Source organism: Amblyomma americanum, chromosome 5 (genome assembly GCF_052857255.1).
Source record: "Amblyomma americanum isolate KBUSLIRL-KWMA chromosome 5, ASM5285725v1, whole genome shotgun sequence".
NCBI lineage: Eukaryota > Metazoa > Arthropoda > Arachnida > Ixodida > Ixodidae > Amblyomma > Amblyomma americanum.
Window position 1 is genome coordinate 187822560 of NC_135501.1, and position 15840 is coordinate 187838399.

A 15840-nucleotide genomic window follows, 5' to 3' on the forward strand; every position below is an offset into this window, starting at 1 on the left:
TTCTGACATCCTATCGAACCCACTACTTGAGATACATATATGTGCAATATTCAGATTTGTTTAAACGCCAGTCTTCAAATCTTCGAGAATGTTGAGATGGCATTTATCCAAACAAACAACAACTTGACAGTAGATAATTTGAAAACAAAAATAGTTCAAATTCCCCAGTTATGCTGTGCGAAGAAACTCCCGTTACTGCAGAAAAAATCCTGCTGGTGACAGGTTTTCTAGATTCAAATGAACTTGGGCAATGCAGTCAACTGAGCCACAGTGAAATGCAGGGTACTAAATTGAAGCAGGAATATGCGCACGTAAGACGGATGCAAGGTATAAAAACGGAAACTGGCAATCAAGCTGTGCCCTTGCACAGTTTGAAGTGTGTATGTTCTGCATCAAATATGCACTGCACAAACATTATCTGCCCACGAGAAAGCGTACTAGCATCTACTTACCAGCATGCGCGTACCACTGCCACCAGTTTCAATTAGGCAACGAGTTAAAATTGTTAGAAGACAATAGCATGCTCCAATTACTTTTGCCTGCATTTGCATTTAACGCATCTATTCTCTCGTTCGGAAGAAGTGCTCTTGCATGTGTCATGTCTGCTATGTTTTCTCTAGTGAGAGGCCAGAGCACAATAAAACCACAGGGTGCCACCACACCTGGAACTTTGAGTGCCATCTCTGAACAGCACAGGGAACGCGGTGCGGTATGCCCATAGAAAGTAACTACTGAGCTGGTATTCAACAAGCACTTTCGGCTCCCATTGTAATTATCCCTGCATGCAATGCCTTGTGATCTACAATGCTTTGTAGTATAGCACCTCACAATTCGTTCCGTGCAGACCTCCTCCCGAATGGCCGTGCCTCATGAAGTTAAATGCGGCATTGGTATCAAAGTAATAGTGGTAGTTGGTGATGGTTGGTAGCGGTAGTGGTTACAGCGCCACTTGAATTTGTGATCAGCTACCGACTAGCATGAACGACCATTTCCCCACCTGGTGATGAAGTGGCCTGGCTATGGCGCCGGTGCTGGAGGGTGCGCTTGATCCGATAGACTTCCGGAAGAAGCCAGAGATCCAGCCAATGTGGACCCTGCCATCTTGAGGGCCCAGGCTGATACCAGCCTGTGAGAGAGCCATCATGAAATCATCAATACTGCAAATACAAGTCTTTAAGAGCACAAGGCAGCACCACAATAAAAGTGAGGATAGAAAAGCAGTTCTAGTAGCTTTTCAGGAAAGGTGCGAGAATACTTCACAACCTTTACACACGACTACCCTACTTCTGTTAAAGCAAGCAAAATCCATTTTCCTAGCCAAAAGTTCAAAAACAAGCAAGTTTAACTATAGAACAGTGAAGGGCATAGACTTAGGAATTACCAATTCATGCATCTGAAAGTGCCATTCTGCAGGATTGACATGGCACACTCTGGCATATCCTTCGCGCCGTGTACAAGTAGGAAGGTTTGCTACGCTTACCCACAAGCACACATGTGCTCCTTACTTGCGTAAATATTAAACAACACTCAATTTTTCCTAGGTAATGTAGGAGAGGAGTTTAATCACCGAAGCATACTCCATATTATTCTGGTCATGACAGTACAAGGTAACAAGGGGCATTGTAATGCACATGCAATTCCAAAAAAAAAAAATCATTTTAATTTTTACCTGCAACACCAAAACAGCACAAGAAAATAATGAGCTCTGTGAAAGGGTAGGCCTTCAAATGCTTTTTAATTAAAAAGACTATCTTGTGCGGCATTAGGTATCACAGTGCATTAGAGGTCATGGCTATTATGACCGTTTTTCTTTTTTCAAAAATATCTAGCACCCGCAAGTACTGTGTGCTTTACATTCAGTATAAGGTATCATTCACTCAATCCCATGGGTCATGGCCTTACCAACATCAGCGAAACACAGGATAATTTATTGGTACAAAAAGCGTGCAAACTGATATAACTTGCCTTGTCCATTTCATCCCGGCTAAAGTCCAGAACACGGGCCAGAAGTCGAACCACTTCAGGCCGCTGACCTTGTGGGCTGCTAAAGTAACCTAGCACTAAGCTTTTCATTATTTGCCTGCACAAAAAAAAAAAGAAAGGAACAAAGCATATAGCAATGCAAAAATTTCCTTGATATTTCACCACCTGAAAACTGCGCCTCATCAGAACTGTTCCACTATGAAAAAATTTTAGCACCGTTTGCCTTGGGGCGAGTTAGCTCATGGTTAAAAATGGATTACTTCATAGCTCGAAACATGTTGCAGCACAGAAAGGTCGGTGGGACGAACGCTTACCTCTCGTCCAATCTACCTTTTTGTGCTGTCCCATGTGCTGCACTACGAAGTAATCCACTACGAGAGCTTGGATGCTATAGCACATGACTAAAGGTGCTGATGATGAATTTTTATGGTCCAAGGGCAGCTTTGGCCAAAGAGCACCATAGCAAATGACTAATGGAGCTACACATCTTGACAACCATCAGCAATGACATGAAGAATGCCTGCACTTTGCAGTATTAATTGCATTGTGCATGCTCTCCTAGTAGTTTACAGAGAAGAAGAAAAAAAACAGGCCTCCTGTGAAGCACCAAGCAGTGCTCTCACTCTAAACTCATTTTTCTAGGTATCTGTTTGCACCATTAATGATTAAAAGCATAGTTTCTCAAAAACACGCCTGCTGCAGGTAGACAAACTGTGGTCATGGGATGAGGCATGTTTCAATTTAACAACATGAACATAGAAGTCCAATAAACTACATGCATTACGGATCTGCCGAACAGCCCTGTGACTGTTTGGATGGCACACAGAAAATTCAGCATATTCAGTAAAACCTCGTTGATACGTTCCTGGTTCATGCAATTTCCCTGTTCAGGCATTCAATATCGCTGGCACTAGAATGATGCCACTTCTCTCCCAATTAATATGTTCCCAAATAACACAGATTCCCGGATATTACGCTTAAAATTTCGACAAATTCTGGTTGTACTATAATACGCTTAGCGACTAACCGCATACGTGCAAAAACACAGGTGCGGCGGACCTTGGGACAGGCGACATGGAGAACTGGAATGCCAAATGCCCGCAGTGGTTGCTTCTCTGCAGTACCCAGACGAAAGATGAAGCATCAAAAAAAAATACAATGCACTGCGGGTTCTTCGTGGTGCCTATTTGGGCAAGTGGTAAACCCTCTGAGAACTACAGCGATGGGCTTGCGTACGAGCGGGCCGGGTCTGGTGAACGCAACATGAAGACCAAGAATGCTGCGACAGTCAGCCACCGTCGTGCCTCCCCGCAGTGCATCGGTGCAAAGAGGCGAAGCATCCACAACTACGAGAGAGAGCCTTCGGTGAACTTTCGCAACTACCTCTGGCGGAACGGATGCGTTGCGAACTTCCTTCCTCGCAAACGAGGACTGAATTCCGCGAGCACTAGAAAAGGAGTTGTTCACACCCCTTGCCACGAAATGCTAACCGTCATTTTTATGAAGTGAAATTGTCAATAAATGCCTTGGTAACGCATTGGACAGTTACATTTTTCAAAACTGAGCGGTTTGGATCATACGTTTTCCTGCATAATACGTTTTTCATGCATTTTTTTAAAGTATCAACGAGGTTCTACTGCACATCCCAATACAAATATTTGACATCAATCTATGTAAGCTGCTCGAGAGTGCCAGCTACCAGCCTTTTTAAAGAGCTAGCGCAAATTAATCAGAAAACGAAACACTCAACAAGACATGTGCCTTCCAGCAGGAACACCTACTTGTCTACTTTTCCTTCCGTTGTGCTGCGGACATCATACACCTCCTGTCGTATCCTTTCCACCTCGGCCTCCTTATCTGCAACTGCAAATGACACAGTCACTGTTGGCTCCACCCTACAGAGCACCGTCAACCAAGTGGGAAAAAAGCAGATCACGCGGTTCCTAGTCACGTGTCATGCGACAACCACATGAAGCACTGGTGTTACACGCAAGGTTTTTCCGAGCGGTGCTGGCGCACACACAACAGTCCGTGCATGGGAGAGACGGAGAACGATGCAGCGTCTGGGGCGGGGGAGTGAATATCACACAGGTACTGGTTCCTACTTGTCAGACCAGTACCTGATGTAATACTCAGGCCCAGGCCCAGCCAAGGTTTCCAAGCTCCTCTTCGGGATGACGCCAACGAGGGGCACTTGCCAGGCAATGCCATGCTTCATGCTCCTGAGGCGGCAGCGACAAGCATGCGCCAGACGATGGCACTCATCGAGCACCACAGACACATCAACTACCGCAGTTAGTGAGACGTCACAATGCTTCAAAAAGCTCTAGCAAACTCTGTAATGCCATGGAACTTTATTCGTGACTTCAAGACTGCCTCAGTGGACAAAAAAGCTTGCCTGCCTAATAAGTTACCCGTTAGAAACAGAACAGGTTTTTGTAACAAGGTAGTTAAACATTGCAAAGTTAAAGAGTATGCATATGATAGGTGCAGTTGCACTTAATATTTATTAACTACTAGCAGGTGATACTAACAAACTTAGTTTTCTGCATATATCTGCAGAATTGATTTTATTAATGCCAACTAAATTAAAAGGAAGCTACTATCTCCAACATTTCATTTAATAATTTTAAATCGCATTTACAACACCTCCTTACGATAAGCGGTATTCAACACGTCAATTTACTCGGTCATCAGGCTTAGCATTTCCAAGCTGCTCTTGGCAATGAGTCAAACTTCTGCATATGTGCGTCAGTGACAAACACAACATAAACAGTCAACACAAATGGCAAACAGCACACGAAACTACAGTCAGCTTTTACGATCAAGGACGAAACATACAAAACTCATGCAACTATCTAAACCGACAACCAAGCGTGCCGAGGTCATGCATTCCAAAGTGAACAGTGTAGGACCCGGCTCACCCAAACCAACAGGCACTGTCTACAGAATCAAGGTTCTGGCCTTCAGAGAACAGAGTGCAAGACATTTCAACTCGAGGCACGAACTGCAGCTCAGAAGACCAAGGAGACAAGGGGAACAAAACCACCAGACTAGTGCCAGCAACAGTGAAGGTCCCGAAGTTGAGGAGACAGGCTGAAGAGACAGCAACACTATGGAGAACAGTGAGGGAAAAAAAAAAAACAGAAACGTGAAGAAGACGTGCGGTGTTGTGCGAGTGTGTGCCATGCATGGGTGGGCCTCCCCGAGACAGCATCTCATCTGGTTCCCCGGGCGTTCCTCATCTCCCCAGAGATACCAAATGAGATTAGGCCTCGGCAAGGCGCCGGTGCAGAAGGCGTCTCTCCCCGGGCAGTCACCGTGCAAAGACTTCTGTCGCCAACTCATCACCAGCACTCCCCACAGTGTGCCGGGGGCTTGGGGGTGCTGAATCCGTGCTTGAGCCATCAGTGCAAAAGAAACAACAAGAAGTGGAGGGAGAAAAAAAAGACAGCAGAGAGACAAGGAAATGCATGGCATGACAAAGTAAGTGGACTTACTTTGCTGCTTCAGTGCCGCTATTATTTCCTCTCGTCGGTCCAGCTGTTGGCTCAGTCGCTCAGCAGCTTCAAGAGCGTCTCTGCTTCCTTCTAGTTGCTCCTACATATTGACCAATGGTGAATGCCCCCATGATTCACAGTGCCAATGCAAGGACAGCATATGTCAACAATTAAGCAAGTCTCTCGAACAAGTCTTGAGACAGAAAGCATCCAAAGTTATAACTAGAATGCCAGGCTGTAACATATTCAATATATAACAATGTCAAATACCCCTGGCATAAGCCTTTCAAAAGGTTACCAAAAGGTGTGAGGCATGCAAAACTGAAACTACAATTCATCTACTGTCCTTCTTCTCAAGTTCAAAGAGTTCCTTGTAGGCAAAACAATACTGCTTGTCTGCTATCAAGTCTCAAGTCTGGTACACTTGCCATATCATAAGGTATGTTTCTTTACAGCTCTAAGTGGCATGCATCCTCACAAATGTCTATTCTCTACAGCTTTTCTATACATCACCAGCCAGCAGATGACAGTTCAAACCTGCAAAGGCCTCCGCATTCCTATAACCAGCAATTCCACTTTTCGAAAAGATTTGCGTGGAAACACACCTGTTTTTGAGTGACCAGAGCTACAAGCTGCTGAGACTTCTCTCTCTCCATGGACAGCTGAGACTCGTACGAAGAGCGGAGCAGCTGAATCTCCCTGTCCTTTTCTGTAGAGATAAAAGAAAAAGCAGTGTCGATTAGCCCAAGGATACATTAAATATACTATGTAAGACACAGTTACCACCATGAACTTCTCACAAATGCTGCTTACTCCAAGTAAAATACTATACATGCTGGGGTGATAAACAGATGTAAAGAAATGGAGCCAGTGAATAAGTATATGCGAAACATGCCCTGAGGTTTTCACATTCAGCTGTGCCAATTATAACTAGACTACACAAGCAATGTGCCAAAACAAATTTGAGCTAAGACAAATGGAAGGTCATTTTGCCACATATTTTTTTGGTGCTCTAGTGCAGTGTTACAACACTGCTGCACTTTAATGATGCCAGGCTTGGAAATTGAGAGGAAAACGCACCTGAAATGCCACTTCAGAGGGAACATACAAAGAATAAGAGTGTGAGATAAGGGAATTGACAAACTGTTCAGACTGCACACATTCTGTCTTCAATACAGAAAGAATGACCAATGTTGCGCAAGTGACATGCCCTGCCGAGACCTGACAAGATTTTTCTGTCACAGGAGCAGATAAGTTTATGACCCAAACGCTTCACACAGAGTCGTCGTGCTTGGGGCGAATATGGTAGACATGTGCAAGCCCATCAGGCAGGGTGAACAAGAACAGGAACACTGTTACCTGTCTGGAAGTGGTCCAGGACAGACTGCAGGTTGGCCAGTGAAGCCTTGCTGTGGCGCAGCTCTTCTGCAAGAGCCGACTGCTGTGACTGGGCCAAGGCCAACTGCTGTGCCAGGCTACCAACTTGTTGGTTTGCCTGCTCCCTGAAAAACACACCAAAAGAAGTAAAGAATTCAGCTGTGGACTTGGACATTTCAGCCCTTTTAGCAGCGAACACAAATGTGTAATTTGTTACACGCAGTCCGAGCAAACAAAGAAACTTGCTCACAGCAGAGCTTGAGACCTATCTGAAAGGCTTACTTAACAAATTTATTTGACAGGCAACAAACTATGAAGAACATATGGTACAACCCATGCCCCTACACCTCTGTTCACTAATAAAATGCACTACAATACCAGGACACCGTAAAAAAAAATTCTTGGCCTGTTGGCAACTCTTGAACTAAGGCTTGCTTGGACAAACTCAAAACAGTACAGCAGACAATTTGAAGGGAAAAATTTGAAAAACTGAATGTTGTGCAAAAATATGACCGAAAATGAATCGCAGTTGACGCTTCACCTCCCGAAAACATAAGACTAAACTTCATAAGGCAACTGACAAAGCTTCTTAAGACAACTGACAGATCAAGAAGCATACACTGCTTGTCTCAAAAACATTAATAATATTTTAAGGGGCCAGAAGTGCAACACAGGGCACTCACGTGGCATTGTGAGCAGCAGACTCCGAAACTCGTGCCCATTCCTCCAGTTTCATCAAACGGGCCCGAAGACTCTCCTCCCGGGATTCGGCCTGGAGTGCCTCCTGAGTATAGCTTTCTTCCATCTGCGTAGAACAACAGTAACAGCAGACGAGCTCAATGCGACTGCAGAGAAAGGTGGGTCATGTAAGAACGTCGCAGTAATTAGAACAGGAGAGTCCAGCAAAAGGCCCTGGGGGTACCTGAATCAGGTGGGTTCGAAGCCGTTCAAGTTCCTTGTTCAGCTTGGCCTCTTTCAGTTGGAGCTCTTGAACCTGTCCGGGTGGGATTTAAAAAAAATAAAGTGAAGTGTCAAAGAAAGAAAAATATGAACTGCAACTCAATATACTAGGAAAGTTGATGTTCACCCCCCACCCCCTTCCCCCCAAAATAAAATGGCCAACTCACCTGGTTTTGATACCTCTCAGCTTGCATCTGCCAGTGTTGAACCAAGGAACTGGAAGCCAGTACAGCCATACCGTTCAGGTCCTTCTGTGTTGACGGGGTCTCTGGCTGTGTGGAACTTGAACTGCTTCTTGAATGGGACTTCTGAAAGCTGCTGTCAGCCATGACTTCTCCCACATCTTGCAAATGCTTCCTCTCGTTCTGCTGTTGGACAAGCTGGTCCTTCTGGTCTTGCAGCTCCTGCACACGGATCTCCAGTTCTGCTATGCGCTGCCTGAGAGCCAGGGCTTCCTCCCGTGCTGCTGCGAGCGCGCTTGCCTTTTCCTCCACCTTCTGCTTTGCAGAGTCGCTCTCCAAGCGAACCAGGCCCAGGTCTAGCGTCAGCCGATCCACCTCTGCCCGCAGGTCACTCAGCTCCCCTTCCTTCTGCTGCAGTGCCACCTTGAGGCGGCTCTGCTCCTCATCTGCAAGGGCGGCACGCTGCGAGAGCGACTCACGCTCTTCGAGCAGCTCTTTGAGCTGTTCCCCATCCACAGGTGAGCATTGCCGCAGAAGCTGAAGCAGGGTGCTGTTCTTCTGCTTCTCGGCCTCCACCTCGAGCTCACGGTCTCGCACAAGCTGTGACAGGTTGCGAAGGGCCTGCCGCGTCAGCTCCGCGTCTTCGCTTTCTCGGGCCCCAGCAGAAGCCACCTGTTGCTCCTTTTCACGCCGCAGTTTTGCAACGGCCTGCCGCTCTTGGGCCACGACGCCGAGTAGCCGGTGCACCTCTGCCTTGAGTGAGCTGCTCTCCCGCGACTTCTCATTCATCACAGACAGGATGCGGTCCTTGTCTGCTTGCAGGCTGCGGAGACGTTCTTCCAGGTTGACCGTGAGTGTCGTCGGTGTGTCCTGGGCGGCGGCTCCATCTCCTTCCTGACGCTCGCCAAAGCCGTTGTTGGAGGCGGCCACTTTTGCACTGGCTGCCAACTCCTGCATCTTCTTTTCCAACTCTCCCTCGCGAGCACTGCGGCTGGCAAGCTCGCGCTCAAGCTGGATGCACTTCTCTCGTGCTTCCTCGAGGCTTTCCCTTAAATTAGTGCCTTCACAGCTTTCCTGGGTCGCACAACGAGCACCTTCCCCAGGTCTAGATTCTGACTCACAAACTGAGAGGCTACAAGAAGGTTCTTGCACAATTTCAGCCTGTACAGCGACTGAAGACATTGGAAAAGATTCGCTGCAAGTTTCTGTCTCTGTTGCTGCATTGTTGAGTGGTACACGGTCAGTCTGTAAGGCTTGACACAAAGTTGTTTTTTGGTGACTTTCACAAAGCTTCTGTAGCCTCTGCAGCTCTTGGCCTTGCTGCCGATTTTCTGCCTCGAGTTTCATTTTCAAGGCGAGAAGTTTAGCAATGGCTTCCTGTAATAAAGATCATTTGTTAAATGAGTGTCAATGTAGTTCTTCAAGTGCAATATTTTAGGGCAAGACTTTACTAGAGCAGCAGTTACAGTTACCTCTCGGGAAAGCTTGGGTCCACTGAAAAATTCCATCTACACACCAAGGACCAGAAGCTTTTTATGCATTTAGAAAGAATAAGAAATCTAGATGGCATTTAAGGTCTCTAATTTTCTTCTTATGCTTTGTTGCCACGGAAATTTTGACTTTCACATATCATTCATTATTAAACTGCCAACAATTCAAGAAGGTCCCTCAAACTGTTTTTGTAACTAAAGGATTCTTTTTACTGCAATACAGCATAGCTCAAGAAAAAAATGGCATACGCCCGTCAGAGGAAGCCCTCAAACCAATGGCGCCAGCCTGTTGCCATAAAATCGCAGTCACCTGCCTTGTACCTGCTAGCATGCACCTGTTAGCAGCAATGACAGGAGCAAGATGGTTGACTGGAACGTTATGACAACAGGTCGATGACAATGGTTGAAGGGCTTCCTTTGGAGGGGCGTTTGCCATAATACACCATAATGCAAATTAGCAAATAACAGATGAAATAAGTAAAATTGTGTACAATGACATCAGATGCTCCTCAAAACGAGTGCTCTGAGAACTTATTAAGCCCGGTATTTAAGTGGAGCTTGCCTGGTTCTGTTGGTCCAGTTCCACAAGGCTTGCTTCCAACTGCTGTTTTTCTTCAAGCAAGTCCTCGACTGTGCTATCTGAAAATAAAAGACAAAGAACACATGCCCAATGGAAAGGTGCATACCAGTCCTTCAAGGTAAAGGCCTGAAGACCTTGTGAACAAACAGAAAACTCTTCCACACAGCATAACCTACCATGCACAGTGTCAGTCTGGCAGCTATCATCTTTTAGCTTGCTTTTCTTCTGTGGCAGCAATTCCGCAGCGGCATCCGGGCCAGATGCTTGTCGTTCTGCACTAGATGTTTGCGATGCTTCAGCTCCTAAAACAGGTTTAAAAACCCATAATCAGCTAGCTTGTAGAAAATCAGCTTTGAGTACGCCTGGACATGGCAATTTTTAAGTCACATTTACTTTTTAACAAAAAAAATTATTATACTAGGATGCCAGTAAGCAAATAGGCCCATACTGACATTAGTATCTATAATAGGAATATAAAGGAATAAGAAGCTATAAAGCTGCAAAAAAACAGCACAATATCTTGAGTAACAAGTAAAGAATTACAGTTTTTACACCACAGAGACATATTCTTGTCTATGGAAGATGCCGTACCAGAAAGCTCAGGATTAACTGTGAGTGCAAGAACTCCTCGCCCCGTAAGAAGTCTCAGGGTTTGCTTGTTTGTGTTTTTGCCCCATAACAGCATGGCTACTGCCTGGCAGGTACTAAACAATGATCTCGTGCACTGCAACACGCAGCTCCACATTAATGAGTCCCCAAAACAGGTGCAGTGCTCAAAGTGTACAAAAATGTGTGACCAAAATGGTCAGGATAGAGCTTGATAGTGTTTTAATATGCGAGTTCCATTCCTATTCAGTATGTTCCCATGTTCCCTCTTGGTTACTCCAAGATTTAAAGCTCAATGCTGGAAATTTCCAACGAAGATGGGGTATTACATACGTCCCACACAATCACCAACAGTACCCACCATGCTAGCTAGTAACTGTGTTGAGGTGTCAAAGCATGATTACAATTTCTTTTCTTGCTTTCAGTTGCATCAACATCTTTCTACTGGGAAGAAGATGCAAGAGAGCTTGTCTACTTCAACTTTCACACATGCTGAAAAGCTCACCAGGCAATCATAATTGCTTTGGCACACCCTGACATGATATTACTCAAGTTATTTGTGTGCTTTGTGACAAAGAACACAGCGCAAAAAGGAATTCATGGCCCTGGCCAAGATCACAGAGCAGGGCTGCACTAGTCGATAGGCCACATGCAAGAAATGGGGGCTTTCACAACGTACCTGAAGCCGCATTCTGCTGCTGCTGCTGCTGCTGCTGAAACCGTGCCTCGGCAAGCTGCCTGGCATGATGACTCTGCAGGGTGGCCACTTCTTCCTGTCGCTGAATGGCAGCTTCAGACAGTGCCTTTTCAAGCTCCTGCACAGACGGGCAAGTGCATGGAGAAAAAATCCCATTCTCTCCTCTTACTGCATGTGCAAAGTGCAATCCCACACCATGTTAGCATCAATGTACACCCGCCGCCAAAAGTTTATGAAACGCGACTTAGCCAAAGAAATTTGAATTCTTTGCATCCGGAGCATGCTGCTTGAAACTTGAAACTGCACTCAGCGATTCCTACCCCCAGAATCAGGCTGCATATGTTTATTCCATGTTGTTTGCAAAGGAAGCAATGAAACGCTTTTCGCCAATAAAGCGTTCATAATGTATTGACTTCCAGTGCACGCATAAATGCCCTCACAGAAGTATGCTCACAAGAAGGCTGGCTTTACCAGCTACAGGTTAAGAATAAAAGCAATACCAGATATGAAAAGTAATTATAAAAAAAGGTAAATGAAAGGATAAGAGCCACTTCATGCAGGCCCATTGTACTGAGATTTCCCAATGTAGGAAATTTTTGTTACAATACCTTTCAAGCAGTGGTAAAAATAAAATAAAAAATATGGGTGCCAAACTGTCAAATTGGACACTTAACATTGCGTGATACAGGCTCTCATGCAGAAGCTAAGCCACGTGGCAGCAAACACCTCAAAACAACCACAGTATGGCATACCTGGATGCGCTCCCTTTGCTGCTCCAAGAGGAGGGAAAGTTCCTGTCCATCTTCATGGTTGACCTGGAGAAAGATAAAGAAATGAAGGTGAGTCAGTGAATTGACTCCACTAAGAGCATAGCCATTCCGAAATGAGGTAAACCCATACCATAACGACATTTTCCTCTTCTTCTCACCCCACTCTATCAAGGTCAAAACAAATGCTAGCCCCTTCAGAAAAAAAAAACTAGAAAAAGCACTCCTGGCGAAGCCAGTGGTCTCCGCCTAAGATCTTAGTGCAGAATACTTACACTCAAACAACGCCTGCTCCAGCTTTACACAAAGCCGTGAAAAAAAGCACGTTTAACACACCTTGCACAAAGGCAGGACACAGCAAGCACGCACCCCCTCTAGACAGAATGAGCCGAAGCCTGCCTGGGGTTTGGTGCGCCCTCCAACGGTAAAGGCAACGAGGAAAAGGAGAGAGGCTTCCCCCTCCACCCTCATCAAAGAGAAGCTAGCCTTGCGCTGCCCAAACGGCAAGATTAGCCAACCCCTATCGCCTCTGATACCGCCTACGTCGTCGGCATGACCCCACAAGGGAAAGTGTTCCCCTGATAAGGCCAATGCAAGTGGCCACCTCGCTTCAGGAGTGCTCAGCAAACATGTGCAGGGACCTTCCATTTTCAGCGTCTCCCTTCTCTCTGTGGCACACCTGTCACAGCCAATGGCCAAATTCAGCGACATTCAATGTCGCAACTGCTGTCCCCCTTGGTCTAGGTACTGCCGCGAGATGAAGCAGTAGTGAGACAAGGAAGTACTGGCGACCACTGCCATCAAGGGCTGGGAGGCCTCAATTTCATCAGTAGGTGCGAACGATTGCAGCCAGCGTTTTCTGTGCTTCAGACACCACCTTTTTTCTAATCTCATACACTGTGAAGGCATGGCAACATGTTACTGAAGCTTAGGTTCTCACAGCAAAACGCTCCTATCTGCTGCGATCCACACCCCCACCAGGCGGCTCCAGAGAGAAGCCAGTTCAAAACAATGAAATCCTCCCCCACATTCCCAGAAGACAAGACCAGCAAAGATACCCGACCTGTCTGCAACCTCTGGAGTGCACGAGTTTCAATGAAACTTTTGTTTGCCTACATGACCCTATTTCGAGTGCAGCACTTGTCTTTGTAGTGCATATGAAGTGCCAGATAAACAGAATACCTATCAAGCAGTCAAGAACAATGAAAGCACACCGACGGCGGCGGTGGATGTAATGGAACGATAAATATCAAGCTAGATAACAGTGCCTCAGAGAACTCTGCTCTTCTACCACAGTGCCACAGACCCCGTGGAAACCTCGGTAATAAGGCAAAAAAAAGTCAAGTGTCTGAGAGCACACTGACTGGCCAGCCAGCCGGGAAACCCAAACTCCAGCACGGCGCTAAGCCTCTCGGGGGTGCCCCTTGTTTCGACAGGACACGTCAAACGGACTGGCCAGGAAACAAAGACACGGCGACTGCATGCGCAGCACGCGGGGCACCCAGAGGTGAAAAGGTGACAATGAGAGGAAGGGGCTGCCTCCTCACCCACTCCCTCTCCCCCTCGGCTCTGTGCCTGCACTGACAACGACATCTGTCCATTCAAGCATGGCAGAGCGGACCTCCTCCGTTCCGCCCGAATGAGGCTGCTCCCCAGGGTGCCAGCACGTTTGTTTCTCTCGTTGGTTGCTCCCCCACCTCCCCAGCTGCTCAGCTCGTGAGGCAGGCAGAACACCTGCCACCATCCTGCTTCCAAGCGGCACAGGCTAAACTGTTGCCAGCCAGGATGGCCTCTTGCTGTCACCTCTATGAAATAATGTGACTTACATCGGCGTGAAGATCCATTCAGTAGAAGTAAGCCAACCTTTGAGGATCCTATACTAAGTTCAAGAACATTAGCTTTGAATAAAGGGCTAAAAATTGGGCTTTTAGTACAGCGAAAGGCAGAGCCAGTGCTTATTTCATCTCCTGTTATTACACAGAAAACAGATTGGCTGAAAAGGATAGCATTGTTAACACTCAAAAAAGCCTAACCAGCAGATATTAACAAAAAAACTCCAGCTTTGTACCTGGCACTTAACTTCAGTCTGAGGGTTACAAACAGTCAGCTAGTGAAAAAAAAAGTGGGCAAAAGATATCAAGCCTACATGTAACCTGGCACTCAAAGCGAAACCTTTCCAGAGAGATGTTTTGCTATCTACAGTGGTTTGCAAAGTAAACTAGCTAACTATGTGTGTGCGCAGAGAATGTAAAGTTAGCATGCAACTCCCATCATTACCATAAAGTCCTATCCCTGAAATAGGCGACTGCTGCAACCCTAGCTTCACAAAACGTTTCTACTACCTCCACAAATGCGAAAGAACTGTGTCCAAGTTAAGAGGTATAACAAGGCAACTCAGTAACAGTTACTTGAAAATGGTAGTGGGTCTGCTCTTTTCATGCTGTTCTCCAAGCATGGTCTGCACATTTACTTTTCAAGAGCACAAAAAGGAAGCACTGATTCTGCAGTCAAACAGTTAAAATAAAAGGGCTGAATGGAAAACAGAATGAAAGACCACATTTGTAAACCAGACTAACCGCCCAAAGCGCCCTTTTCTCGTCAGTGTAAAGCAAAACGGCAAACAGTGAGAAGGCAGACTCTCCTCTTGTGTCGCTTCAACTCTGGTCGAGGTCGGCTAGAGGACACAGACGTGGAGGCGGAGCCTTCACCACAGGAGGGGAGGCAAGTGCACGGAGAGAGAACGACAAGCATGCCTGCTGCAGCATTTTGTGCATGCGTGTGAGAGAAAGGGAAAGCCACGGCATCTAGAGTACAGGTTGCTGGGCATTTTTTTGAACCGCCGCTCTATGCTCATTATTTTCTGTTTTTTTTTTCCCTCCCCACCTCTCTGTCTATCCTCTGTCATGTGTCAGGTCGCTCACTGCGCTTTCTGCCCAATGTGCTGGCAGCCACAGAGGAAAAAGAAAGAGCGGGGCAGAAAAAAAAAAGAGGGAGGGAGAGGAGGCTCGTAGTTTTTTTTTTCTTTTCATTTTTTAATTTTTCTGAGCCAACCAACTAGTGATGCGGAATGGTTGCGAGTCAGCCACCTGTACAGCAGATTTTCCAATACGCCTGCCTGTTTCTGTGGGCTCCGGACTGCACGCTATATAAAAGCAGAGTTGTGCGCGTGTGTGCTTCAGGGATGGATAGCAAAAGTTAATAAAAGGAATGAAACCAGAGTCGTTCTTTTTCCTGGAACTGAAGCTAGAGCCCCACAACTCGAGCACAACTGCAACAGCAGGCAGGCAGGAAATGCCACACTGGAGCGTCACCCTGGCGCGCAGGAAAAGGCAACGAATGAGCTTGCTTACAGCGGGGCGGGGGAAATAAAAAAAAGCATGGAATCAAAGGAAGTAGAGCTAACAGGAACAGACGCACCTGCCCCAGAATCAAAGAGCTGATGAAGCATTTCTAGAACTTGCGCAAAGCACATTTTACCCCTATTCTGTCGGTGAATTGTACGATTGAACAGAAAGTCAGCAGGGGCATGAGCACACAGTCATCACTTTCGACAACGAGTACACTTCGCTTAACTAATAAAACCACGCAACATTGTGAAAGGCAGAGCCTGAATCAGCAATCAAAGGCAGCAGCATGTACCAATGCTGTGTGAAGTGTTGCCTATTTGCATACATGTCTCGTCTTCTCTTTGGAATTTG

The 15840-nt window shown here is 46.3% G+C and overlaps 1 protein-coding gene across 1 annotated transcript in view; it reads right to left on the reverse strand.

Moving 5' to 3' along the window:
- LOC144133238 (uncharacterized) overlaps positions 1–15840 on the reverse strand; it is a 72332-nt gene that overhangs the window by 817 nt on the left and 55675 nt on the right. Inside the window, exons 4-16 of the mRNA XM_077666147.1 lie at positions 12128–12190; positions 11358–11493; positions 10249–10374; positions 10055–10131; positions 7988–9379; positions 7783–7854; positions 7544–7665; positions 6843–6985; positions 6089–6192; positions 5484–5583; positions 3765–3846; positions 1966–2080; positions 998–1126 (exon numbers count right to left, since the gene is read on the reverse strand). Of these exons, the coding sequence (XP_077522273.1) occupies positions 998–1126; positions 1966–2080; positions 3765–3846; positions 5484–5583; positions 6089–6192; positions 6843–6985; positions 7544–7665; positions 7783–7854; positions 7988–9379; positions 10055–10131; positions 10249–10374; positions 11358–11493; positions 12128–12190 (2661 nt within the window). The remainder of the gene's footprint in view (positions 1–997; positions 1127–1965; positions 2081–3764; positions 3847–5483; positions 5584–6088; positions 6193–6842; positions 6986–7543; positions 7666–7782; positions 7855–7987; positions 9380–10054; positions 10132–10248; positions 10375–11357; positions 11494–12127; positions 12191–15840) is intronic.